The following is a 27,624-nucleotide window of genomic DNA, read 5'->3' on the forward strand; positions in this document are numbered from 1 at the left end:
CAGATGTAAGAGAAGAAATCTGTACTGCCCTGCCCACTTCACTGTTGCTCCAAGCAGAGGAAACTGCAGTTCTGAAATATATCAAAAAGTATGAAGACCTCTGTCTGAAGCCCATACACACCGCAGCGTACATGTTGGACCCCAAGTATGCTGGCAAGAGCATCCTGTCTGCTGCAGAGATCAACAAGGCCTATGGTGTTATCACTACCGTGTCTCGCCACCTTGGCCTGGATGAGGGCAAGGTTATTGGCTGTCTGGTGAAGTACACATCCAAGCAAGGCTTTGGGATGGAGATGCAATAGGACAGCCGTGCCAACATATCTCATCAGCCACCTGGTGGAAGGGATTTTGTGGATCTGAGACTCTTTCCCCTGTTGCCTCCATCATCCTCCAAATCCCATCAGCCTCCTCAGAGCGCAACTGATCCTTGTTTGGGAACACACACACCAAAGCACGCAACAGGTTGATCAATACAAGGGTTGAAAAATTTGGTGGCCATCTGGGCAAATTTGAGGAATTTTGAGCCTGACAACGAGCCATCCTCAAGAAGGTTGGAAAGTGACAGTGAAGATGAGGCCTCAGAGTCTGATGTTCAAGAGGCGGACATTGAGGAGGTCCAGGGAGAAGACATGGGAGCCTGAGGGGAAGACAAAGCTTTAGTTTGTAGACTGTCATTGTATGTTGAAAATGTTTCTGGGAGATGCGATGGATCATTGGGGATCATTCAATATTCCCTTTCTTTTGTTGTTCGGTGAAATCATCCCATGTGAAGAGTCAACTCATTTAATTAAAGTTCAATTCGTAACTAAATAGTTCATTTCTATGGGAAGGATTTAATCATTTGCAATTATCTTTACTGATAAGGTAAACGGTTTATGGTTCTGTCTGGTAAATATATCCAATGCAAAAAACATCAACATTTAAATGGTATTAATATGAATTCCCATATATTCCAGTTAATTCCCATGTATTCCCATTAATTCCCACGGAAAGTTTCCACCTCTGAATATTTCCCAAAATGTGCAACCCTAGTAGAAACCAAAGGAATTTCCAGAGTTAGCCATCCCAAATGTCACGCCCTGGCCATAGAGAGGCTTTTTATTCTCTATGTTGGTTAGGCCAGGGTGTGACTAGGGTGGGCATTCTATGTCCTTTTTTCTATGTTTTGTATTTCTATGTCTTGGCCTGGTATGGTTCTCAATCAGGGACAGCTGTCTATCGTTGTCTCTGAGAACCATACTTAGGTACCCTTTTCCCCCCCACCTGTTTTGTGGGAAGTTAACTTTGTAGTTGTTCAGGGCACATAGCCCAAAGCGTTGCGGTTGGTTTTTTTTTTCTTCGTTTTTGTCGGCGTCATTTTAAAATAAAGTTCAAATGTACGCTTACCATGCTACACCTTGGTCCAGTCCTTCAGCCAGCCGTGACACCTAAGACCAGGCGTGGCAACTCGTATGTCTGGAGTTTAGTAAGGATGCTAGGTAGAGTGGGACTTTTTGTAAAAAGGGCTTTTATAAATGAAAACATGTATCAACCTAGGTGACCTCAACGAGGGCCAACCAACTTTCTGGTAGAGAATGCAGAGTGATGAGCATTACAATTGTCGCACTAAAACAAAGCGCAATGAGCTTTGATAAACGGAATCTAATGGCTTTAATGAATGTAGCAGCTGCTTTCATATAAATGATGTTGCCGTAGTCTAGGACCTATAGGAATGTTGATTGAATGTTGACTGCTTTTTACTATTTATCGAGAGAACAGGACCCATTTTCTATAGAAGAAGCCCATTTTTATTCTCAGCTTCTTAACTAACTCATGAATCTGCTTTTTAAAGGACAGCTTTTCATCTACACAGATACTTGTAAGCAGGGACACGATCAATGTTGACACCATCCAAAGTACATATGCATGTACAGTTGAAGTCGGAAGTTTACATACACTTAGGTTGGAGTCATTAACACTCGTTTTTCAACCACTCCACAAATTTCTTGTTAACAAACTATAGTTTTGGCAAGTCGGTTTGGGACATTATTTGTGCATGACACAAGTCATTTTCCCAACAATTGTTTACAGACAGATTATTTCACTTAATTCACTGTATCACAATTCCAGTAGGTCAGAAGTGTGCATACACTAAGTTGACTGTTCCATTAAACAGCTTGGAAAATTCCAGAAAATAATTTCATGGCTTTAGAAGCTTCTGATAGGCTAATTGACATCGTTTGAGTCAATTGGAGGCGTACCTGTGGATGTATTTCAAGGCCTACCTTCAAACTCAGTGCCTCTTTGCTTGACATGATGGGAAAATCAAATGAAATCTGCCAAGACCTCAGAAAAATATTGTAGACCTCCACAAGTCTGGTTCATCGTTGGGAGCAATTTCCAAACGCCTGAAGGTACCACGTTCATCTGTACAAACAATAGTACGCAAATATAAACACCATGAGACCACGCAGCCATCATACCGCTCAGGAAGGAGACGTGTTCTGTCTCCTAGAGATGAACTTACTGTGGTGCGAAAAGTGCAAATCAATCCCAGAACAACAGCAAAGGACCTTGTGAAGATGCTGGAGAAAACAGTTACAAAAGTATCTGTATCCACAGTAAACGAGTCCTATATCGACATAACCTGATATGCTGCTCAGCAAGGAAGAAGGCACTGCTCCAAACCGCCATAAAAAAAACAGACTACGGTTTGCAACTGCACATGGAGACAAAGATCGTACTTTTTGGAGAAATGTCCTCTGGTCTGATGAAACAAAATAGAACTGTTTGGTCATATTGACCATCATTATATTTGGGGGAAAAAGAGGGAGGCTTGCAAGCCTAAGAACACCATCCCAACCGTGAAGCACAGGGGTGGCAGCATCATGTTGTGGGGGTGCTTTGCTGTAGGAGGGACTGGTGCACTTCACAAAATAGATGGCATCATGAGGGAGGAAAATTATGTGGATATTTTAAAGCAACATCTCTAGACATCAGTCAGGAAGTTAAGGCTTGGTCGCAAATGAATAATGACCCCAAGCATACTTTCAAAGTTGTGGCAAAATGGCTTAAGGACAACAAAGTCAAGGTATTGGAGTGGCCAACACAAAGCCCTGACCTCATTTTGTGGGCAGAACTGAAAAGGTGTGTGTGAGCAAGGAGGCCTACAAACCTGACTCCGTTACACCAGCTTTTGTCAGGAGGAATGGGCCAAAATTCACCCATCTTATTGTGGGAAGCTTGTGGAAGGCTACACGAAATGTTTGACCCAAGTTAAACAATTTAAAGGCAATGCTACCAAATACTAATTAGGTGTATGTAAACTTCTGACCCACTGGGAATGTGATGAAAGAATTAAAAGCTGAAATAAATCATTCTCTCTACTATTATTCTGACATTTCACATTCTTAAAATAAAGTGGTGATCCTTTGGCCTAAGGTGTATGTAAACTTCCGACTTCAACTGTACATATTGTAACTTATCATTTTCTGGGCCTTTTCCGTTCCCATGACAACAGGCGCAATCCCCATCTGGCTGCCATGGCAACTAAATAGAATCCATGCGGGGGGCGGCGAGTCTTGTAACACACACATACAAGCGAGTACACACACACACACACACACACACACACACACACACACGAAAGTGGATTAACAGCTAAATGAGAGTATAGGCAGTTCTGACTCGTCGTTGATCAGTAACCTTTCAATATGTGTGCGTGTGTGTTGGCTGTGCGTCGCCCTAGGCTGGTTAGAGAAGATGCAGTATTAATAAGGTCTGTTCATTAGACCAGGCAGGCTGAGACACTGTCTACATCCTAAAATTGCATCCTATTCCTTATATCGTGCACTGCTTTTGACCAGGGCCAATAAGCCTCAGGTCAAAAGTAGTGCACTATGAAGGGAATAGGGTGCCATTTGGGATGCACTTAAGGCACTACACTAATAGGCCTTAAATCTGTAATTAGCTCTACGGAGAGAGGGAGAGTTCAGAGAGAGGGAACGGAAGAAAGAGGGGGGAAATGGCTATCAGGGGGAAAAGCGAGAGCAGTAAAATGGGGAGAATGACAAGAATTTATGGAGCTAGCCAAAGATTAAGCAGGCACTCTGGAAGGGAGGGAGAGCGAGGGCTGTGTGTGCGTACGGTATTTGTGCGTGTGCTGCTATGTTGTCCAACATAGCGGCTAGCATCCATATCAGTTGGGGAGTGAAAAGTGGCACACGTGGCCTGCTGCAGGCACACACGTTGACCTGTGTCTCCCCAACACACACACACTGTGTGCTTTCTCTTTCTTTCTGAATTACTTTCTTTCTTTCTTAATTACTTTCTATCTTTCTTTCTTTCTCCCTCTCATTCACACGTTCTCCATTCCTCACTCACTTGTTGTTGTTTTCCGTCCCTGTCTCCTCTATCCATCCCTTCCTCCCTCTAGCCATCCCTTCCTCCCTCTAGCCATCCCTTCCTCCCTCCTCTATTCATCCCTCTCTCCTCTATCCATCCCTTCCTCCCTCTAGCCATCCCTTCCTCCCTCCTCTATTCATCCCTCTCTCCTCTATCCATCCCTTCCTCCCTCCTCTATTCATCCCTCTCTCCTCTATCCATCCATTCCTCCCTCCTCTATCCATCCCTTCCTCCCTCCTCTATTCATCCCTCTCTCCTCTATCCATCCCTTCCTCCCTCCTCTATCCATCCCTCTCTCCTCTATCCATCCCTTCCTCCCTCCTCTATCCATTCCTTCCTCCCTCCTCTATCCATCCCTTCCTCCCTCTAGCCATCCTTCCTCCCTCCTCTATTCATCCCTCTCTCCTCTATCCATCCCTTCCTCCCTCCTCTATTCATCCCTCTCTCCTCTATCCATCCATTCCTCCCTCCTCTATCCATCCCTTCCTCCCTCCTCTATTCATCCCTCTCCCTCCTCTATCCATCCCTTCCTCCCTCCTCTATCCATCCCTCCTCTCCTCTATCCATCCCTTCCTCCCTCCTCTATCCATCCCTTCCTCCCTCCCTCTAGCCATCCCTTCCTCCCTCTAGCCATCCCTTCCTCCCTCCTCTATTCATCCCTCTCTCCTCTATCCATCCTTCCTCCCTCTAGCCATCCCCTTCCTCCCTCCTCTATTCATCCCTCCTCTCCTCTATCCATCCCTTCCTCCCTCCTCTATTCATCCCTTCCTCTCCTCTATCCATCCATTCCTCCCTCCTCTATCCATCCCTTCCTCCCTCCTCTATTCATCCCTCTCTCCTCTATCCATCCCTTCCTCCCTCCTCTATCCATCCCTCTCTCCTCTATCCATTCCTTCCTCCCTCCTCTATCCATTCCTTCCTCCCTCCTCTATCCATTCCTTCCTTCCTCCTCTATCCATTCCTTACTCCCTCCTCTAGCCATCCCTTCCTCCCTCCTCTATCCATTCCTTCCTCCCTCCTCTAGCCATGCCTTCCTCCCTCCTCTATCCATTCCTTCCTCCCTCCTCTAGCCATCCCTTCCTCCCTCCTCTAGCCATCCCTTCCTCCCTCCTCTATCCATTCCTTCCTCCATCCTCTAGCCATCCCTTCCTCCCCCCTCTATCCATCCCTTCCTCCCTCCTCTATCCATTCCTTCCTCCCTCCTCTATCCATTCCTTCCTCCCTCCTCTATCCATTCCTTCCTCCCTCCTCTATCCATCCCTTCCTCCCTCCTCTATCCATTCCTTCCTCCCTCCTCTATCCATCCCTTCCTCCCTCCTCTATCCATTCCTTCCTCCCTTCTCTATCCATTCCTTCCTCCCTCCTCTATCCATTCCTTCCTCCCTCCTCTATCCATTCCTTCCTCCCTTCTCTATCCATTCCTTCCTCCCTCCTCTATTAATTCCTTCCTCCCTCCTCTATCCATTCCTTCCTCCCTCCTCTATTCATCCCTCTCTCCTCTATCCATCCCTTCCTCCCTCCTCTATCCATCCCTCTCTCCTCTATCCATCCCTTCCTCCCTCCTCTATCCATTCCTTCCTCCCTCCTCTATCCATTCCTTCCTCCCTCCTCTATCCATTCCTTCCTTCCTCCTCTATCCATTCCTTCCTCCCTCCTCTAGCCATCCCTTCCTCCCTCCTCTATCCATTCCTTCCTCCCTCCTCTAGCCATGCCTTCCTCCCTCCTCTATCCATTCCTTCCTCCCTCCTCTAGCCATCCTTCCTCCCTCCTCTAGCCATCCCTTCCTCCCTCCTCTAGCCATTCCTTCCTCCATCCTCTAGCCATCCCTTCCTCCCCCTCTATCCATCCCTTCCTCCCTCCTCTATCCATTCCTTCCTCCCTTCTCTATCCATTCCTTCCTCCCTCCTCTATCCATTCCTTCCTCCCTCCTCTATCCATTCCTTCCTCCCTCCTCTAGCCATTCCTTCCTCCCTTCTCTATCCATTCCTTCCTCCCTCCTCTATCCATCCCTTCCTCCCTCCTCTATCCATTCCTTCCTCCCTTCTCTATCCATTCCTTCCTCCCTCCTCTATCCATTCCTTCCTCCCTTCTCTATCCATTCCTTCCTCCCTTCTCTATCCATTCCTTCCTCCCTTCTCTATCCATTCCTTCCTCCCTTCTCTATCCATTCCTTCCTCCCTCCTCTATCCATTCCTTCCTCCCTTCTCTATCCATTCCTTCCTCCCTCCTCTATTAATTCCTTCCTCCCTCCTCTATCCATTCCTTCCTCCCTCCTCTATCCATTCCTTCCTCCCTCCTCTATCCATTCCTTCCTCCCTCCTCTAGCCATCCCTTCCTCCCTCCTCTATCCATTCCTTCCTCCCTCCTCTAGCCATCCCTTCCTCCCTCCTCTATCCATTCCTTCCTCCCTCCTCTATCCATTCCTTCCTCCCTCCTCTATCCATCCCTTCCTCCCCCTCTATCCATTCCTTCCTCCCTCCTCTATCCATTCCTTCCTCACTCCTCTAGCCATCCCTCTCTCCTCTATCCATCCCTTCCTCCCTCCTCTATCCATTTATCCCTCCCTCTATCCATCCATCCCTTCCTCCCCCTCTATCCATTCCTTCCTCCTCCTCTAGCCATCCCTCCCTCCTCTATCCATTTATCCCTCCTCTATCCATCCATCCCTTCCTCCCCCTCTATCCATTCCTTCCTCCCTCCTCTATCCATTCCTTCCTCCCTCCTCTAGCCATCCCTTCCTCCCCCTCTAGCCATCCCTTCCTCACTCCTCTAGCCATCCCTCCCTCCTCTATCCATTTATCCCTCCCTCTATCCATCCATCCCTTCCTCCCCCTCTATCCATTCCTTCCTCCCTCCTCTATCCATTCCTTCCTCCCTCCTCTAGCCATCCCTTCCTCCCCCTCTATCCATTCCTTCCTCCTCTATCCATTCCTTCCTCCCTCCTCTAGCCATCCCTTCCTCCCTCCTCTATCCATTCCTTCCTCCCTCCTCTATCCATTCCTTCCTCCCTCCTCTAGCCATCCCTTCGTCCCTCCTCTATCCATTCCTTCCTCCCTCCTCTATCCATTCCTTCCTCCCTCCTCTATTCATCCCTTCCTCCCCCTCTATCCATTCCTTCCTCTCTCCTCTATCCATTCCTTCCTCCCTCCTCTATCCATCCCTTCCTCCCCCCTCTAGCCATCCCTTCCTCCCCCCTCTATCCATCCCTTCCTCCCTCCTCTATCCATTTATCCCTCCCTCCCTCTATCCATCCATCCCTTCCTCCCCCCTCTATCCATTCCTTCCTCACTCCTCTAGCCATCCCTCCCTCCTCTATCCATTTATCCCTCCCTCTATCCATCCATCCCTTCCTCCCCTCTATCCATTCCTTCCTCCCTCCTCTATCCATTCCTTCCTCCTCCTCTAGCCATCCCTTCCTCCCCCTCTATCCATTCCTTCCTCCCTCCTCTATCCATTCCTTCCTCCCTCCTCTAGCCATCCCTTCCTCCCTCCTCTATCCATTCCTTCCTCCCTCCTCTATCCATTCATTCTTCCTCCCTCCTCTAGCCATCCCTTCCTCCCTCCTCTAGCCATCCCTTCCTCCCTCCTCTAATCATTCCTTCCTCCCTCCTCTATCCATTCCTTCCTCCCTCCTCTATTCATCCCTTCCTCCCCCTCTATCCATTCCTTCCTCTCTCCTCTATTCATTCCTTCCTCCCTCCTCTAGCCATCCCTTCCTCCCTCCTCTAATCATTCCTTCCTCCCTCCTCTATCCATTCCTTCCTCCCTCCTCTATTCATCCCTTCCTCCCCCTCTATCCATTCCTTCCTCTCTCCTCTATCCATTCCTTCCTCCCTCCTCTATCCATCCCTTCCTCCCCCTCTAGCCATCCCTTCCTCCCCCTCTATCCATCCCTTCCTCCCTCCTCTATCCATTTATCCCTCCCTCTATCCATCCATCCCTTCCTCCCCCTCTATCCATTCCTTCCTCACTCCTCTAGCCATCCCTCCCTCCTCTATCCATTTATCCCTCCCTCTATCCATCCATCCCTTCCTCCCCCTCTATCCATTCCTTCCTCCCTCCTCTATCCATTCCTTCCTCCCTCCTCTAGCCATCCCTTCCTCCCCCTCTATCCATTCCTTCCTCCCTCCTCTATCCATTCCTTCCTCCCTCCTCTAGCCATCCCTTCCTCCCTCCTCTATCCATTCCTTCCTCCCTCCTCTATCCATTCCTTCCTCCCTCCTCTAGCCATCCTTCCTCCCTCCTCTATCCATTCCTTCCTCCCTCCTCTATCCATTCCTTCCTCCCTCCTCTAGCCATCCTTCCTCCCTCCTCTATCCATTCCTTCCTCCCTCCTCTATCCATTCCTTCCTCCCTCCTCTATCCATTCCTTCCTCCCTCCTCTAGCCATGCCTTCCTCCCTCCTCTATCCATTCCTTCCTCCCCCTCTATCCATTCCTTCCTCTCTCCTCTATCCATTCCTTCCTCCCTCCTCTATCCATCCCTTCCTCCCCCTCTAGCCATCCCTTCCTCCCCCTCTATCCATTCCTCCCCCTATCCATTCCTTCCTTCCTCCTCTAGCCATCCCTTCCTCCCTCTATCCATTCCTTCCTCCCTCCTCTAGCCATCCCTTCCTCCCTCCTCTAGCCATCCCTTCCTCCCTCCTCTATCCATTCCTTCCTCCATCCTCTATCCATCCATCCCTTCCTCCCTCCTCTATCCATCCATCATCCCTTCCTCCATCCTCTATCCATCCATCCCTTCCTCCCTCCTCTATCCATCCATCCCTTCCTCCATCCCACAGTTTCCTTTGATCCATCTCTTCTAGTTGCTGACTCAACCACATATTATGATGTTTAGACAGACCTTCAAACACCTGTAGCTCATTCTCTCTCTATCCCTCCTTCCTCCCTTCTCTTGCTCTCTCTCTCTCTCTCTCTCTCTCTCTTAGCTTTCTCTCTCTCACTCTCTCTCCAACTCTCTTCCCCTCCTCTCTCTCTCTGCCTGTGTTCCACCTCCTTTTACCTCATGCTTTCTCACTCACGCCCTGTTCACCCCGTCTCCCTCCCCACCCTCTCTCTCTTTCCCTTCTCCCCCCTCTTCACTCTGCATTCTTCTCTATCATTATGACCAATCATCTTTTCTTATTGTAATAAACCATTGTTCATCACTGTTGTGTCTGTTAATGTGTGACTCCCCAAGCTTCACAACACACCACCACAGTAACGTACCATTTTGTTTCTCTCACATTATCTTCCCTTACTCTTTCCCCCCCTCCGTTTCTTTAGTAAGTGTATTTCATTCATTCATTGTCCCTCTTTGCGTCTCCTTTGTTCCCCTTCTCTCGCTCCACTCCCTCTGTCTGCCTGTCTCCCCCTCCTTTTGCGGTCTCTGTTGTTGTCTCTCGCATTCTCTCTCCACTCTCTCTCTCACTCTCTCTCTCTCTCTCTCTCTCTCTCTCTCTCTCTCTCTCTCTCTTTTCTCATCTCTAGCGGTGCAGCCGAGATACAGAGTTTAACGGTTTATGATAGTCTGGGGGCGCACTCATTGTCACACCATCAACATCGGACACGTGACGCTTTGGCTTATGGCCACTGAACAACAGCCTCTCTGACTTGGAGGAGCTAGGTCTCTCACGTTCAACTTAGTAGACGTACCAAAGGCAGCACAGTTTGACGACAGGCCGAAACGGCTTCTCCGATAGAAATCCTGATCGTGCTCGTAGGCGATGCCGTGGCCACGTAGGCTAGCTAAAAGCCCATGCGCAGAAGCACGTCATCGGGTCGAACGGTTGTCTCGCGGGGCCCGAACTGCGCTCGTGCAGGCCGTCAAATCAAAGATGGCCCTTCGATATAAAGTTGTTGTTGGCGAAAATGAAAACGTGTCAAGTTTGTCACTTTTCACGAGGTTGGAGTAAAAACATGTTCAGCTACTTAAGACACTGGCTGGAATCTAGGCTGTGCCTTTAGAGTTAAAAAAAACAACAACAAAGGAAGTATTTTTCACGTATCTCACTGACGTCACAAAGCCCAAACCCTGGCCTGGTCTGTTTTGCTAGTCTCATACCAAAGTGTGTAAAAATGGACCCGATGCCTCTCTGCTTGGCCCTCAGCATTAATGAGAGAGATTTGGGGTAAGGCTGGTGTCCTGTCCAGGGGGTGTACTTGTACATTAAGCTGACTTACACTACGGAAACAGGCTCCATCTTGCACAGGCCATTCTAGAGTAGGACCACTGCATTGTCTCACTGGTTGTGGTTTACGTTCATACAACTGTCTTTTGATGTCTGATCTGTATCTGTAATGAACACGTCTACTTTGAGCAGGAATATCGCTATATAGTTATAAAAATTGGAATCTTTGGTGACTAATTCTCTCTCTTTCTCTCTTTTTCTTTCTTTCTTTCTTTCTTTCTTTCTTTCTTTCTTTCTTTCTTTCTTTCTTTCTTTCTTTCTTTCTTTCTTTCTTTCTTTCTTTCTTTCTTTCTTCAGAGTCTTCAAGAAGTCCAGTCCCAACTGCAAGGTAGGTCACAACTCCCCCTTGTGTGCCTGCTTGCTAGTACGTGTGTGTGTGTCAGACAGAGGAAGGTAAGGTTCCTCCTCTTTCTCTCGCTTCCTCTCTTCTTGTCTCTTCCCTCATTCTCTGCTCCTCTTCTCCTGGATTACACGCGTAGCTCGTCTCTCTCTCTCTTTACAACAGTAGATTATCTCTCTCTCTTTACAACAGTAGATTATCTCTCTCTCTTTACAACAGTAGATTATCTTTCTCTCTTTACAACAGTAGATTATCTATCTGCTTTATCTGTCTTTATGTCGAAAGACTTAGGTGATCTTTCCTCTCTGCTGTAACTATAGATTTTTCCTACGGGCCTATACTTTTGCCTCTGTAGATTTTTCCTACATACAAGTGATTTTATTGATTTCTCTTATTTCATTTTCTGCATCATCTTTGCTCCCTTTCCGCTCTCTGTTGTTATCTATATTTCTTTCTCTCTCTCCTTCTCTCCCTCTCTCTCTCTCTCTCTCTCTCTCTCTCTCTCTCTCTCTCTCTCTCTTTCTCTCTGTGTCTCCATGATGGAGGGATCAGTGTGTGTAGATGACGTGTTTTGTGATCTGACCCCGCAAGGCAAGATAGTATACAGGAAGGGAGTGGAGAGACTAGGGGTCAGTGTGTGTGTGTGTTTTACTTGTATGGTCTAATTGAAAGAGTCATGTTGACATACGCCATGTTTTCCTTTCCATTTCCACATACTGTTCCCGTTTTTACCCACCCTCTGTTTCCATCCTTCTCTCTCGCCTTCTTTCTCTCATTTTGTCTATTTTGTTATCTCTACCCTTGTGTCCCTTTCTCTCTCTCTCTCTCTCTCTCTCTCTCTCTCTCTCTGTGCCTCTCGCTCTGTAACTTTCTCTCTCTCTCTCTCCTCTCTGTGCCTCTTGCTCTGTAACTTTCTCTCTCTCTCTCTCTCTCTGTGCCTCTCGCTCTGTAACTTTCTCTCTCTCTCTCTCTCTCTCTGTGCCTCTTGCTCTGTAACTTTCTCTCTCTCTCTCTCCAGCTCACTGTATACCTGGGAAAGAGAGACTTTGTGGATCACCTAGACCATGTAGATCCAGTGGGTGAGTAGTAACACAAACACACACTATTGTTGATGTAATGTTGTCGGAAAAACACATCAACCCCCTGGCGTCTCGCTCGGGGTTGCTATGACGACAGCACCTCACATTGGGGAAACACCCTCACCACGGGGTGTGTGCGACAATGGGAGTAACCCTAGTGAGGTAGTGTTTTGATTATTTCACATTGACTTATACACACAGGACTACGATATCAGAACAACCAACCCTTTTTTTTCTATGACACACACACACACACCGGCACTACTTGTGGGACTATACATCTACGATACGCCAGAGAAGTATCAGGTCATTCTCGCCTGTGTTGGAATCCATAGGCTGCTTTCTATAAGAGGTCATAAAGGCTCATACACGCCCATGACGAGTCTAATAATATGCATTATAACTGTCGGCTTTAAGAAGTAAAGTATTTTTGTGTACTCTGTATTTTTGTGTACTCTGTATTTTTGTGTACTCTGTATTTTTGTGTACTCTGTATTTTTGCATACAATGCAGGTTCAGTAGTGTGTGCGTGTATATGAGCATGCACATCTGACTTACTCTCAATCTCACTAACCAAATACTGTGCGGCTTGGGTAACAGAAACACTCATACATAATATGATCTCTGTGTGTGTGTGTGTGTGTGTGTGTTGTTTTTCACAGTGTGTGTTGTTTTTCATTGTGTATGTGTGTGTGTTCTTCACTGTGTGTGGGTGTGTTGTTTTTCACAGAGTGTGTTGTTTTCCACTGTGTGTGTATGTATGTGTGTGTGTGTGTGTTGTTTTTCACAGTGTGTGTTGTTTTTCACAGTGTGTTGTTTTTCACAGTGTGTGTGTGTGTGTGGTTTTTCACAGTGTGTGGTTTTTCACTGTGTGTGTGTGTGTTGTTTTTCACTGTGTGTGTGTTTTCCACAGTGTGTGTGTGTTCCACAGCGTGTGTGTGTTTTTCACAGTGTTTGTGTGTGTGTTTTTCACAGTGTGTGTTGTTTTTCACAGTGTGTGTTGTTTTTCACAGTGTGTGTGTGTGTGTGTGTTTCACAGTGTGTGTGTGTGTGTGTGTGTGTTTTGTGTTTTTTCACAGTGTGTTGTTTTTCACAGTGTGTGTGTGTTGTTTTTCACTGTGTGTGTGTGTGTGTGTTGTTTTTGACTGTGTGTGTGTGTGTGTTGTTTTTCTACAGATGGAGTGCTACTAATAGACCCAGAGTACCTAAAAGACCGTAAAGGTAAGTGTGTGTGAGTGCACGCGCGCGAGTGATTAAAAATAATAATAAAGTATTCACAATTTCACATCCCTTTATTACTCTTCTCATGTTCCCGTCTCTCTCCTTCTTCTTCATTTTCCCCCCTGCGATCTCTTCCTCCTCCCTCTCCCTCTCTCTCCCTCCCTCCCCTCCTCCTCCAGTCTTTGTGACTCTGACCTGTGCGTTCCGGTATGGCCGTGAGGACCTGGACGTTCTGGGTTTGTCCTTTAGGAAAGACCTCTACATCTCCACCTTCCAGGCCTTCCCCGCCGCCACCACAGAGGAGGAGCGGAAACCACTCAGCCACCTGCAGGAGAGACTGCTGAAGAAGCTGGGACAGCACGCACACCCGTTCAACTTCACTGTGAGTTCTGTAGACTGGCCCACTGTGCAGCAAACACACCCGTTCAACTTCACTGTGAGTTCTGTAGACTGGCCCACTGTGCAGCAAACACACCCGTTCAACTTCACTGTGAGTTCTGTAGACTGGCCCACTGCGCAGCAAACACACCCGTTCAACTTCACTGTGAGTTCTGTAGACTGGCCCACTGCGCAGCAAACACACCCGTTCAACTTCACTGTGAGTTCTGTAGACTGGCCCACTGTGCAGCAAACACACCCGTTCAACTTCACTGTGAGTTCTGTAGACTGGCCCACTGCGCAGCAAACACACCCGTTCAACTTCACCGTGAGTTCTGTAGACTGGCCCACTGCGCAGCAAACACACCCGTTTAGTTCACTGTGAGTTCTGTAGACTGGCCCACTGCGCAGCAAACACACCCGTTTAGCTTCACCGTGAGTTCTGTAGACTGGCCCACTGCGCAGCAAACACACCCGTTCAACTTCACTGTGAGTTCTGTAGACTGGCCCACTGCGCAGCAAACACACCCGTTCAACTTCACTGTGAGTTCTGTAGACTGGCCCACTGCGCAGCAAACACACCCGTTCAACTTCACCGTGAGTTCTGTAGACTGGCCCACTGCGCAGCAAACACACCCGTTTAGCTTCACCGTGAGTTCTGTAGACTGGCCCACTGCGCAGCGAACACACCCGTTTAGCTTCACCGTGAGTTCTGTAGACTGGCCCACTGCGCAGCAAACACACCCGTTTAGTTCACTGTGAGTTCTGTAGACTGGCCCACTGCGCAGCAAACACACCCGTTTAGTTCACTGTGAGTTCTGTAGACTGGCCCACTGCGCAGCAAACACACCCGTTCAACTTCACCGTGAGTTCTGTAGACTGGCCCACTGCGCAGCAACACACCCGTTCAACTTCACTGTGAGTTCTGTAGACTGGCCCACTGCGCAGCAAACACACCCGTTCAACTTCACCGTGAGTTCTGTAGACTGGCCCACTGCGCAGCAAACACACCCGTTCAACTTCACTGTGAGTTCTGTAGACTGGCCCACTGCGCAGCAAACACACCCGTTTAGCTTCACCGTGAGTTCTGTAGACTGGCCCACTGCGCAGCAAACACACCCGTTTAGCTTCACTGTGAGTTCTGTAGACAGGCCCACTGCGCAGCAAACACACCCGTTTAGCTTCACTGTGAGTTCTGTAGACTGGCCCACTGCGCAGCAAACACACCCGTTCAACTTCACCGTGAGTTCTGTAGACTGGCCCACTGCGCAGCAAACACACCCGTTTAGCTTCACCGTGAGTTCTGTAGACTGGCCCACTGCGCAGCAAACACACCCGTTTAGCTTCACTGTGAGTTCTGTAGACTGGCCCACTGCGCAGCAAACACACCCGTTCAACTTCACCGTGAGTTCTGTAGACTGGCCCACTGCGCAGCAAACACACCCGTTCAACTTCACTGTGAGTTCTGTAGACAGGCCCACTGCGCAGCAAACACACCCGTTCAACTTCACTGTGAGTTCTGTAGACAGGCCCACTGCGCAGCAAACACACCCGTTCAACTTCACTGTGAGTTCTGTAGACTGGCCCACTGCGCAGCAAACACACCCGTTTAAATCAACTCGTTTAGGTCCTCTTTGTCGTGTTCAATTCTGTGGTTGTGCGTTTCTGTCTCCGGTGTCTGTGTGCCTGTTTGTTGGTGAGCAGTTGTGTATTGATTCTGCGGCGTGACTGTCAAATATCTCTCTTTCAGATCCCTCAGAACCTGCCCTGCTCAGTCACTCTACAACCAGGCCCAGAGGACACGGGGAAGGTACAGAGACCACACACACACACACACACACACACACTCACAAAACTTTTGATTGATTATCTGCCTCTGCCTTCATCTCTGCTCAGGCTTGTGGAGTGGACTTTGAGGTCAGAGCCTTCTGCGCCAGGACTGTAGAGGAGAAAATACACAAAAGGTACAGTGTAGTCGAAGCCCTGCGTTTTGATCCGGGGATTCAGTGCAGATGGTTTAAGTGATTGTGTATGTGCTGTTTAAGGAACTCTGTGCTGTTGATAACCCTAGTGTGTGTGTGTGTTTGTTATATGACTAGCTTTTTCATATGATATTACATATGTTGTTATAGGAACTCTGTGCGTCTGGTGATCCGTAAGGTGCAGTACGCCCCTGAGAAGCCTGGTCCTCAGCCCATGGTGGAGACGACGCGATCCTTCCTACTGTCAGATAGATCCCTACATCTAGAGGCCTCACTGGATAAAGAGGTAGGGCAGGCCCCCCCCTCCCCCGAGACAGACAGAGGCCGACGCGCAGAGACAGACGCACGACGGACACACACACACACACACACACACACATTAATTCATTAGTTAAAAGCGTTATGCAAACATTTGGTTGATTGGATTGGTTAAAGCCTGAGATTATCGCCCCACCAACCGAATTCACTCCTCCCCGTTCTCTCCGTCTCTTCCTTTCCTTCTCGTTCTCGCTCGGTCTTCCGCTCTTCTGTCTTCCTCTCTTCCTCCCCCTCTTTCTCAGCTCTACTACCATGGAGAGCCTATCAGTGTGAATGTCCATGTCACCAACAACTCCACCAAAACAGTGAAGAGGATGAAAATTTCAGGTAAGAGACAAACGTGTAATCAGCTGGCCCCAATTCAATCCCCCCTCCTCACCCCAACCTTTATTTTATGCATAAGCTCCATCACTGCACTGCTAATACCTACCCAAACCCTACAGATCTACAAACATCGAGGGGTTAGGCCCAAGGGGGAGGGTTTCGGAGCGATTTGGGAAAGGCTGTAGCAGAGGAGAGGCGCAAACCTTCCCATCTGCCACTCCTCTGCTCTCTCCATCTTTTGTCGCTGTGTGTCTGTCAGTAGTTTGCCACTCCTGGTGTTGTTAACCCTTTCTCTCCCCTGCCGCAGTGCGTCAGTATGCCGATATCTGTCTGTTCAGTACGGCTCAGTACAAGTGTCCTGTTGCACAGGAGGAGGCAGAGTGAGTACCCCTTCTCTCCGGAACCTCTCTCTCCATCCCTGTAACCTTCTCTTCATCACATTCTCTCTCTCCTTTGGCCCTCGGGACCACTCTCCTTTCTTCACCTCTCTCTTTTCTCCTCTGTGAGAGAATGTTGGGTGAATAACGCACAGGTTGTGTGGCCAAATAGAGACTCACTTTCGGTACTCTTTGTTTTGTTTCATTATTTCTGCATAACTTCTACCCTCATGTTGTCTGACCTTCTATGCTCACTGAAAATGTGCTATGCTTCGACATCATACTCCTGCCCCTCTCCCGATATACCAGACCTTGCAAACCCACCTTTCTGCTGGTACTACCATTCCAGACTGCCCCTCTCCAGCTCAACACCTCTCTTCAGCTCAACACCTCTCCTGCCCTGCTACCTCCCACCCAACCCACTCTGAGACCCCAGGCAACCTCATCTCCTCCCCCGCCTAGTAACATCACAGCCCCTCGTCCCCTTGTTATGACATCATGGAGTTGGTGTTCTCTCCCCCTGTACTGTAGTTTTACAGGTGACTGATGTAGTGCTGCACAGATGTGACACCTACAATAAGTCTGTGGGCCACACCGCCGACTGGTGAGTAGAGGAGCAACAATACGAATGGCTTAAAGTAACTATCCAGTGTTTCCAGATTTCTATCAAATATGACCTCGAATTTGTTTATTAAGTATGTTAAAAAGCTGCTTTTCTGTGTTTTAAATGGTGTGGGCGTACTCCCAACAACCGAATGGTGTGGGTGTGAACCGGTTATTCAAATATGAATACGAGTCGATCGCTGATTGGCCAAGTCATGACGTCATCCTTTATGAGGAAATAGCAAGCATTTTTGAAACGGTCTGTTTGAGATACAAGTTTGAGGTGGGGTTTTTGAGGTGTTTCCCCCCCCCCCCTCCAATTCATGCTTTGGCCTCATACAAGCATATGATGAGTCAACAACGTTATTTGGATGTGAGTTAACCGAATATGAACTTTTAAAAGTGAGATTTTCACTGGACAGTTACTTTAACCCCCGGAACTCGCAGACCTAGACCTCCCCACAACGCCAGTACCTGGCTTGATTTAGGCTCACCAAAACTTCCCCTCATAGCCTAAATCTTGATGCCTAACCTCCCACCTGGATAATTATCCTTTTGGTCCCCCCCTTATCCAGTCCTCTTCAAGAAGCCAATGGCCCCAAATCCCAATTACCTTCCTCTCAAATTGTGGGAAATCTCTGACTGGTACCCAATCTAGTCCCCTTCAATAATCCTCTTCCTCTCTGCTCTAATGTCAGCATCTTTAATCCTTTTCTTTCCTCTCAACTTTCCTTACTGCTTCCCAAGCGTTGTGGACGCGTGTACGAACGAGAGTGAGTGATTTAAAAAACCAACCACGTATGATGAAACAGAGAAATGATCAATTCTTTCTCTCTCCACAGTGACCAGGTGTCCCCCAGCAGTACGTTCTGTAAGGTGTACACCCTGACTCCCATGCTCACCAATAACAGAGAGAAGAGAGGCCTGGCTCTGGACGGGAAGCTGAAGCACGAAGACACCAACCTGGCCTCCAGCACCATGTAAGTGACTAGAGAGAGAGATACGCACATGAAAACTCACATACAGTACCAGACAAACGTTTGGACACCTACTAATTCCAGCGTTTATCTTTATTTTTTACTATTTTCCACATTGTAGAATAATAGTGAAGACATCAAAATTATGAACACATATGGAATCATGTAGTAACCAAAAATGTTTCAAAATGTATTTTATATTTGAGATTCTTCAAATAGCCTTTGCCTTGACAGCTTTGCACACTTTTGGCGTTCTCTCAACCAGCTTCATGAGGTAGTCTCCCTGGAATGCATTTCAATTAACAGGTGTGCCTTGTTAAAAATTAATTTGTGGAATTTATTTCCTTCTTAATGCGTTTGAGCCAATCAGTTGTGTTGTGACAAGGTAGGGGTGGTATACAGAAGATGGCCCTATTTGGTAAAAGACCAAGTCCATATTATGGCAAAAACATCTCAAACAAGCAAAGAGAAAAGACAATCCATGATTACTTTAAGATGTGAAGGTCAGTCAATACAGAACATTTCAATAACTTTCTTCAAGTGCAGTCGCAAAAACCATCAAGCGCTTTGATGAAACTGGATCTCCCGAGGACCGCCACAGGAAAGGAAGACCCAAGTTCATTAAAGTTAACTGCACCTCAAGATTGCAGCCCAAATAAATGTTTCACAAAGTTCAAGTAACAGACACATCTCAACATCAACTGTTCAGAGAAGATTGTGTGAATCAGGCCATCATGGTTGAATTGCTGCAAAGAAACCACAACTAAACGACACCAATAAGAAGAAGAGACTTGCTGGTGGAAATCTGTCCTTTGGCCTGACGAGTCCAAATTTGAGACGCAGAGTGGTGAACGGATGATCTCTGCATGTGTGGTTCCCTACGTGAAGCAGGGAAGGAGGAGGTTTGATGGTGTGGGGCTATTTTTCTGGTGACACTGTCAGTGATATATTTAGAATTCAAGGCATGTTTAACCAACTTGGCTACCACAGCATTCTGGAGCGATAAGCCATCCCATCTGGTTTGTGCTTAGTGGGACTATCATTTGTTTTTCAACAGAACAATGACCCAATACACCTCCAGGCTGTGTAAGGGCTATTTGACCAAGAAAGAGAGTGATGGACTGCTGCATCAGACGACCTGGCCTCCACAATCACCCGACCTCAACCCAATTGAGATGGTTTTGGATGAGTCGGACCGCAGAGTGAAGGAAAAGCAGCCAACAAGTGCTCAGCATGTGTGGGAACTCCTTCAAGCCTGTTGGAAAAGCATTCCAGGTGAAGCTGGTTGAGAGAATGCCAAGAGTGTGCACAGCTGTCATCAAGGCAAAGCATGGTGGTGGCAGCAGTTTTTCATCAGCAGGGACTGGGAAACTCGTCAGAATTGAAGGAATGATGGATGGCGCTAAATACAGGGAAATTCTTGAGGGAAACCTGTTTGTCTTCCAGAGATTTGAGACTGGGACGGAGGTTCACCTTCCAGCAGGACAATAACCCTAAGCATACTGCTAAATCAACACTCAAGTGGTTTAAGGGGAAACATTTAAATGTCTTGGAATGGCCTAGTCAAAGCCCAGACCTCAATCTAATTGAGAATCTGTTGTATGACTTAAAGATTGCTGTACACCAGCAGAACCCATCTGACTAGAAGGAGCTGGAGCAGTTCTGCCTTGAAGAATTGGCAAAAATCCCAGTGGCTAGATGTGCCAAGCTTATAGAGACATATCCCAAGAGACGTGCAGCTGTAATTGCTGCAAAAGGTGGCTCTACAAAGTATTGACTTTTGGGGGGTGAATAGTTATGCACGCTCAAGTTTTTGGTCTTATTTCTGGTTTGTTTCACAATAAATATTTTGCATCTTCAAAGTGGTAGACATGTTGTGTAAATCAAATGATACAAACCTCCCCCCAAAATATATTTTAATTCCAGGTTGTAAGGCAACAAAAGAGGAAAAATGCCAAGGGGGTGGACGCTTTCACAAGGCACTGTATGCCAGGCTTGTAGTGTCATACCCAATAAGGCTTGAGGCCTTACATTTGTCAGTAATTGCTGACAAATGTTCTTCAACAAGGTACTGAGTAAAGGGTCTGAATACTTATGTAAATTTAATATATATATATTTTTATATAAAATTTGCTAAAATTTCTAAAAACCTGTTTTTGCTTTGTCGTTATGGGGTATTGTGTGTAGATTGATGAGGGGAAAAACATTTAATACATTTTAGAATAAGGCTGTAACGTAACAAAATGTGGAAAAGTCAAGGGGTCTGAATACTTTCCAAATGCACTGTAAAAATATATGTAAAGTGTTGTTTCATTATCTGAAATAAAAGATCGCCAAATTTTTCCATACCCACAAAAAGCGTATTATGTCAAAAAAATGCGTGCAGAAGTTTTTCATTCCTGTTAGTGAGCATAATATATCAACCTGACAGGTGTGGCATATCAAGAAGCTGATTAAACAACATGATCATGACACAGGTGCACCTTGTGCTGGGGAAAATAAAAGGGCACTCTAAAATGTGCAGTTTTGTCACACAACACAATGCCACATGCTGACTGCAGGAATGTCCACCAAACAACACTGCCTCTCATATCAACGTATCACTCTATATACTCACAGGACAGTTTATTAGGTACACCCATCTAGTACTGGGTCAGATCCCCTTTGCCTTCAGAACAGACTGAATTCTTCGGGGCGTGGATTCTACAAGTTGTAAGCGTTCCACAGAGATGTTGGTCCATGCTGACGCAAAGGCATCACGCAAGTACTGCAGATTGGACGGCGGTATACCACCGCCACCAGCCTGTACCATTGACACCAGGCAGGATGGGTCCATTGACTCATGCTGCCTCTACCAAATCTTGACTCTGCCATCAGCATGACTCAACAGGAACCAGTATTCTTCAGGCAATGTTTTTCCACTCCTCAGTTGTCCAGTGTTGATGATGGTGTGCCCACTGGAACCGCTTCTTTTAGCTGATAGGAGTGGAACCCGGTGTGGTCGTCTGTGGCAATAGCCCATCCGTGATATGGATCGACGAGTTGTGCGTCCCGAGATGCCGTTCTGCACACCACTGTCATACTGCATTGTTATTTGTCTGTTTGTGGCCCGCCTGTTAGCTTGCACGATTCTTGCCATTATCCTTCGAGCTGAGCTCTCTCATCAACAAACTTTTTTCTCCCACAGGACTGTCGTTGACTGGATGTTTTTTGTTTGTCGGAAACCCTACACACGGTCGTGTGTGAAAAGCCCAGAAGGGTGGCTGTTTCTGTATTACTGGATCCGGCGTGCCTGCCACCGATTGTCACACCATGCTCAAAGTTGTTTTGGTCCCTTGTTTTCCCATTCCAAAATTCAAACAAAGAGTAACTGAATGCCTCAATGCCTGCCTGCCTGCTTATGGGGGCATTCGCGCAAAACTGAAAGCGCAAAACACCGCGTTTAACCATGGAAAGATGACTGGGAATATGGCCGAATACAAACAGTGTAGTTATTCCCTCCGCAAGGCAATCAAACAAGCGAGATGTCGGTATAGAGACAAAGTGGAGTTGCAATTCAACTAAACACCTTCTTTGAGGATAATACAGTGCCATGGACGAGGCCCGCTACCAAGGACTACAGGCCCTCCCTACCTATTCAATTGCTCCCTATCCCAGTCTGCTGTCCCCACATGCTTCAAGATGGCCACCATTGTTCCTATACCCAAGAAGTCAAAGGTAACTGAACTGACTATCGCCCCGCAGCACTCACTTCTGTCATCATGAAGTGCTTTGAGAAGCTAGTCAAGGTTCATATCACCTTACCTGCCACCCTAGACCCACTTCAATTTGCATACCGCCCCAATAGGTCCACAGACGATGCAATTGCCATCACACTGCACACTGCCCTATCCCATCTCGAAAAGAGGAATGCTATTCATTGACTACAGCTCAGCATTCAACACCATAGTACCCTCCAAGCTCATCATTAAGCTTGAGGCCCTGGGTCTCACCCCCGCCCTGTGCAATTGGGTCCGGGACTTCCTGACGGGCTGCCCCCAGGTGGTGAAAGTAGGAAACAACATCTCCACTTCGCTGATCCTCAACACTGGGGCCCCACAAGGGTGCGTGCTCAGCCTTCTCCTGTACTCCCTGTTCACCCACGACTGCGTGGCCATGCATGCCTCCAACTCAATCATCAAGTTTGCAGACGGCACAACACCAGTGGGCTTGATTACCAACAACGATGAGACAGCCTACATGGAGGAGGTGAGGGCACTTGGAGTGTGGTATCAGGAAAACAACCATTCACTCAAAATCCACAAAACAAAGGAGATGATTGTGGACTTCAAGAAACAGTAAAGGGAGCACCTCCCTATCCACATCGATGGGACAACAGTGGAGAAGGTGGAAAGTTTGGAAACCTCAGGAGGCTGGAAAAATTTGGCTTGTCACCTAAAACCCTCACAAACTTTTACAGATGCACAATTGAGAGCATCCTGTCGGGCTGTATCACCGCCTGGTACGGCAACTGCTCCGCCCACAACCGTAAGGCTCTTCAGAGGGTGGTGCGGTCTGCACAATGCATCACCGGAGGCAAACTACCTGCCCTCCAGGACACCTACAGCACCCGGTGTCACAGGAAGGCCAAAAAGATAATCAAGGACAACAACCACCCGAGCTGCCTGTTCACCCCACTACCATCAAGAAGGCGAGGTCAGTACAGGTGCATCAAAGCTGGGACCGAGAGACTGAAAAACAGCTTCTATCTCAAGGCCATCGGACTGTTAAACAGCCATCACTAACACGGAGAGGCTGCTGCCTACATACAGACTTGAAATCATTGGCCACTTTAATAAATGGATCACTAGTCACTTTAATAATGCCACTTTAATAATGTTTACATATCTTGCATTTCTCATATGTATATACTGTATTTTATACCATCAATTTCATCTTACCTATGTCGCTTGGTCATCGCTTATCCATATATTTATATGTATATATTCTTATTCATCCCTTTACTTCGATTTGTATGTGTTAGGTAGTTGTTGTGGAATTGTGAGATTACTTGCTAGATATTACTGCACTGTCGGAACTAGAAGCACAAGCATTTCGCTACACTCGCAATAACATCTGCTAACCATGCGTATGTGACCAATGCAATTGGATTCGATTCATATAGGAAGCAACGATCCATTTTTCGTGAACGGGGGGGTTGCGCACCTAATAAACTGGGTGTGTATATATGCATGCAGTTTACCTCTTGTCTATCTGTCGGGTTTCATTGATGTGTGTCTGTCTGATGTGTTCCAGAGTGAAAGAGGTGTCCAATAAGGAGGTTCTGGGGATCCTGGTGTCCTACAGAGTCAAGGTGAAACTAGTGGTGTCCCGTGGCGGGTACGTTACATCTGGGCTCATACACATCCACTAAATGGTCTGTTTGACATAGATTCGCGAAGTGGTTGTAAAAAGTAAACATTTCCACCTGGATTAAGCTGTATTAGTATTAGGTCACCTCTGCCTGACATCTGATTGGTCTCCGACTTGGGGGGGAGGGCAAATTTAGTTGAATCAACGTTGTTTTCGATTTCCTTTGTCAACCTATTGTGACATGGAGTCAACGTGGCAAATACGTTTCGAATTGAGAAAAAAAAGTAGTCGGCGATAACTGTCGTTTGAGGGTGAAATTTCAACCACGGGATTGTGTCATCATGGTAAGCAAATTTCAACATGAACAACATAAAATATGTTGAATTTGTACCTTTAAAACAACGACAGATTTTCAACGTTATATCCACTATCAGGAAAAAAACAGTAGGCTAGGCAGTACTTCCTACTAGAGAATTTCTATATCTACAGCTATCCTTTAGTCTCCCATCCAGGGTTTTAATCAATCCCAGCCTTGCTTAGCTATGATATTTGTCACTGACTTACCAATGTGCTATCGTGAGAATGATTGTTGAGAGACCTCCACTTATAAAGTAAATAGATTCAGTGTTGCTATCGAAGTCATTCCGAATGGTCATTTTAACTTTGCATCTGCACTGTTTGAAGTAAATGTGTTTTTGCAAAATTGTCAGTGGAAACTGTTAAAAGTTGTACTTGTGAATCGAGTTGAATGGTTTGTTTAACTTTGCAATCATTGGATTTTGTTTGACATACATTTTAAAGTGAAAAATCGGAGTCTCCGTAGTCTTTGTTAGTAGAATTGCCCTAAATCTCCTTTAAGTGTGTCGACAAACACAATTCAATATCACATTTGAAAAACAATCAATAGCCTATTAGCTTGTCGACAAGTTAACAAATCATATGTTGGATTCACGTCTCCATCTCAACCAAATATAGAAGTTAAAGAATGGGATTAATCCAGTGGCTCAGATGGAACTTTCCAAACAGCAGATACATATCCTTTAAATGTTGATATTTGGTTGGGTTGTCAACCAAACAGAATTCGGTATTACTTTTTGTATTACAGTAAATAACCTATCTTGCAAGCTAATGTAACGTTCAACATTAAAATGAGTAACACATCCATGGCCACATTTTGAAGTGACTGTAACTATCAATGTCTTCTTATGCAATCGTATAAAGCGTGCTTGGAGATCTTCACAATGTCTCGACCAAATATTACCCAATTGTCCATGTTGAAATGACTTGGTGTTGCCCAGTGGGCTGGTGTTACTTGAACATGACTGTGTATGTCCTCTGTATAGCGACGTGTCGGTGGAGCTACCTTTTGTCCTGATGCACCCCAAACCCTCAGACCAACACATTTCCAGACCTCAATCAGGTACAGACCCGTGTGTGTGATCGAGAGAAAATTACATTTTAGAAATAGAAGTGTTTTTCAGTGATAGTTACCTGTTTTGCCATGTCATTACTTTCTCCAACAGCCGTCCCAGAAACTGATGCCCCAGTGGACGCTAACCTTATAGAGTTTGAGACAAAGTAAGAGAGCGAGAGAGAGAGAGAGAGAGTGTGTTTCTCAGATTTCAATTGAACCTTGTTTGTTGTTGAACACAATTTGAATCTCGTCCTCTTTCTCCATTCCTTCTCTCTCAGTAATTTCTCTCAGGATGATGACTTTGTGTTCGAGGACTTTGCCCGTCTCCGACTGAAAGGAATGAAGGACGATGAGGATGACCACTTCTGCTAATTCTCCCTGCCCCAGGACCAGGCACCCACACCTGGGGAGAGGAGCTAGGCGAGTCACTGGTCTAGTCTCAGCACCAGACAGTAGGCCCAACTCCAGAAAAGGGGTGCAGGAGCACTCAGATATTTTTAAAAGTCTCCCCCCTTCTCTTCATATTCAAATTGCTCTCCCATCTTCTTTCTCCTACATTTGCGATGGCATTGTTAATTTCATCTCCTTAGTTTTGTCACTCCTTTGGTTTGAGAAACGGAGATAATGAGAGAGATGGAGATATTTAAAGGGCGTGTCGAGTCAACTGTCTCTGTTTTAGGAAATCATTCTATATGTTTTGGGTCCATTCGTTGATTCAGGGTTGATCTTATATGTTCTATAGGTCCCACAAGCGGTCAGACAGACAGATATATGTTTGTAATTAAAAAACATATCCAAAATCCCCAGGTTTACCTTAAATCCCGGTTGGAGGATTCCGGATTTCCTGCTTATTCCCTTCTGATTCTGGGATCTTCCAACCGGGATTTCTGGAAAATCTGGGAATTATTTGAAAATGTGGGGAATCTGGAACTTGAATGTACAAGACTTCATTGCTGCACAACTACTTAGAGGGAACACGAGTTGAATAGTTTATGCAAATGAATTGTTATTACATGGTTATAACCTGTTATTACACTGTTATTACGTTATTATCAGTGGTGGAGTGGAGGGTAAACGCACCTAAACGCCATTTACGCAGATTTTTTTTTTCTCTTCCACCTTTTGCGAGAAAATGTATTGAAAGTATAGGGAGCATTTACTTTACTCACCGCGAATGTGACCAGCATTTACCCACCTATTTATTTGATCACAACATGACGGGTTACTGTGCTACATGATCATTGCAGCTTTTCACTTATCCTTAACACACGCTCATTACCCATTTTGTAATAACTCAATACCCAACACTCTATCCATTATGGCAAATGTGTAGAACGATTGCATATCTTCACAGTTGAGGGAGGGGGTGTGTAAGTGTAGTGCACTCGCAGCGAGGAAGGGTTGTGAGTGTAGTGCACTAAGAGTACAGTGAGTGTTTTTAAGCGCAGTGCACTTACACGGAGGGTGCGAGTGTGGTGCACTCATCGTGAAGATACGCGGAATCGTATGTGCAGACATTGTGGCCTTTTCTGTTAGGGACTACATAGGAGACTTCCGGCATCAAAACCTACACACACACACACACACATATACACACACACACACACACACACCCTACATGCATTGATTGCCATGAACACGATAAATAACTATTTATGATTTGCCAAAAGTTTATTATTTGACAAAGGTCAAATGGCATGTCCTGGTTGCAGTTTGATTGAACCCCACCATCGATAAGATTAGGGCTCATGCCTAGGATGTACTGAGCTAGGATCAGCCCCCGTTCCCGTCCATGTAGTGTTATTCATTATGATCAACCTGGCTAAAACTGATTCAAAATCAGCCAAGGAGATTTTTTTTGATTAATCACAAATGTGTGTTCAATGGCACACCTGGTGTGTGATAAGCAGTACTGCAGTCTTCTGCAGGTCTCTCGAATATACTGTCGATTCTGGAGAGAAAGTTTGATGCAGGTTGAAGTTTTCCCCTAATCACTGATACACTGATTAAAACGATCTGACCGTGTAATGGTAAAGGTTAGGATTGATGGTAGAGTTATTTGATCCTAGATCTGTGGTTAAAGTGCATCTTCTACCTCAAATCTGCTAAATTTATCATTGTCCAATCTCTCAAACTTACCAGCATCCAACATTGGCCTCAATCATCAGAATCACCAATGTTGGGAGGAGTGGAAAGGGCGATGGGAGGAAAGAGGGGAAAAGCCAGGCACGGGGGATGGGAGGTAGGGAAAATAATGTCGGGAAAAGAATTATATTTTTATTGTTGTAATAATCGCCAGAGATATGTGTACTTAAATGTTGCCATTATTTTTATTTTATTCTAAAGACATTTTATTTTTCATTATTAAAAAGTCATAAGTGATATAAACTAACCTTATGCTAATTCCCTGCTGTATTCTCTCAACTGCTGTAAATATTATTACTGTAAATGCAACTCAACAGCCAATAAGAGTTCACTATAGAACACTGCAGTCCAATAAGAGCACAGTTTATAGGATAGTCAGACTCCCCAATCCAGGTTCTCCATGACCTCTTAGTATGTTGGTCTTAGTTCCGAACCGGTTTCACAGTTAAAATTGTGTAAACTGAACTTTTAAAATTCTACATCAAATGAATGTTGGTTTCACAAGTCCACGTTAAGGTCAATAAATATGTTTTGTATAGGAAACCGGTATAACCAGGGG

At 46.2% G+C, this 27,624-nt stretch overlaps 1 protein-coding gene across 1 annotated transcript in view; it reads left to right on the forward strand.

The window, feature by feature from the left end:
• The window catches only part of arrb2b (arrestin, beta 2b), a 65,154-nt gene extending 37,831 nt beyond the window's left edge, over positions 1-27,323 (forward strand). Inside the window, exons 2-15 of the mRNA XM_042298210.1 lie at positions 10,853-10,883; positions 11,914-11,974; positions 13,151-13,195; positions 13,375-13,577; positions 15,324-15,383; positions 15,470-15,537; positions 15,706-15,841; positions 16,116-16,200; positions 16,505-16,577; positions 18,020-18,157; positions 23,450-23,533; positions 24,850-24,926; positions 25,030-25,084; positions 25,199-27,323. Coding sequence (XP_042154144.1) covers positions 10,853-10,883; positions 11,914-11,974; positions 13,151-13,195; positions 13,375-13,577; positions 15,324-15,383; positions 15,470-15,537; positions 15,706-15,841; positions 16,116-16,200; positions 16,505-16,577; positions 18,020-18,157; positions 23,450-23,533; positions 24,850-24,926; positions 25,030-25,084; positions 25,199-25,292 — 1,210 coding nt within the window. The 3' untranslated portion in view covers positions 25,293-27,323. The remainder of the gene's footprint in view (positions 1-10,852; positions 10,884-11,913; positions 11,975-13,150; positions 13,196-13,374; positions 13,578-15,323; positions 15,384-15,469; positions 15,538-15,705; positions 15,842-16,115; positions 16,201-16,504; positions 16,578-18,019; positions 18,158-23,449; positions 23,534-24,849; positions 24,927-25,029; positions 25,085-25,198) is intronic.
• The last annotated feature ends 301 nt before the right edge of the window (positions 27,324-27,624 follow it).

This window comes from Oncorhynchus tshawytscha, linkage group LG15 (assembly GCF_018296145.1).
Source record: "Oncorhynchus tshawytscha isolate Ot180627B linkage group LG15, Otsh_v2.0, whole genome shotgun sequence".
NCBI classification, from domain to species: Eukaryota; Metazoa; Chordata; class Actinopteri; order Salmoniformes; family Salmonidae; genus Oncorhynchus; species Oncorhynchus tshawytscha.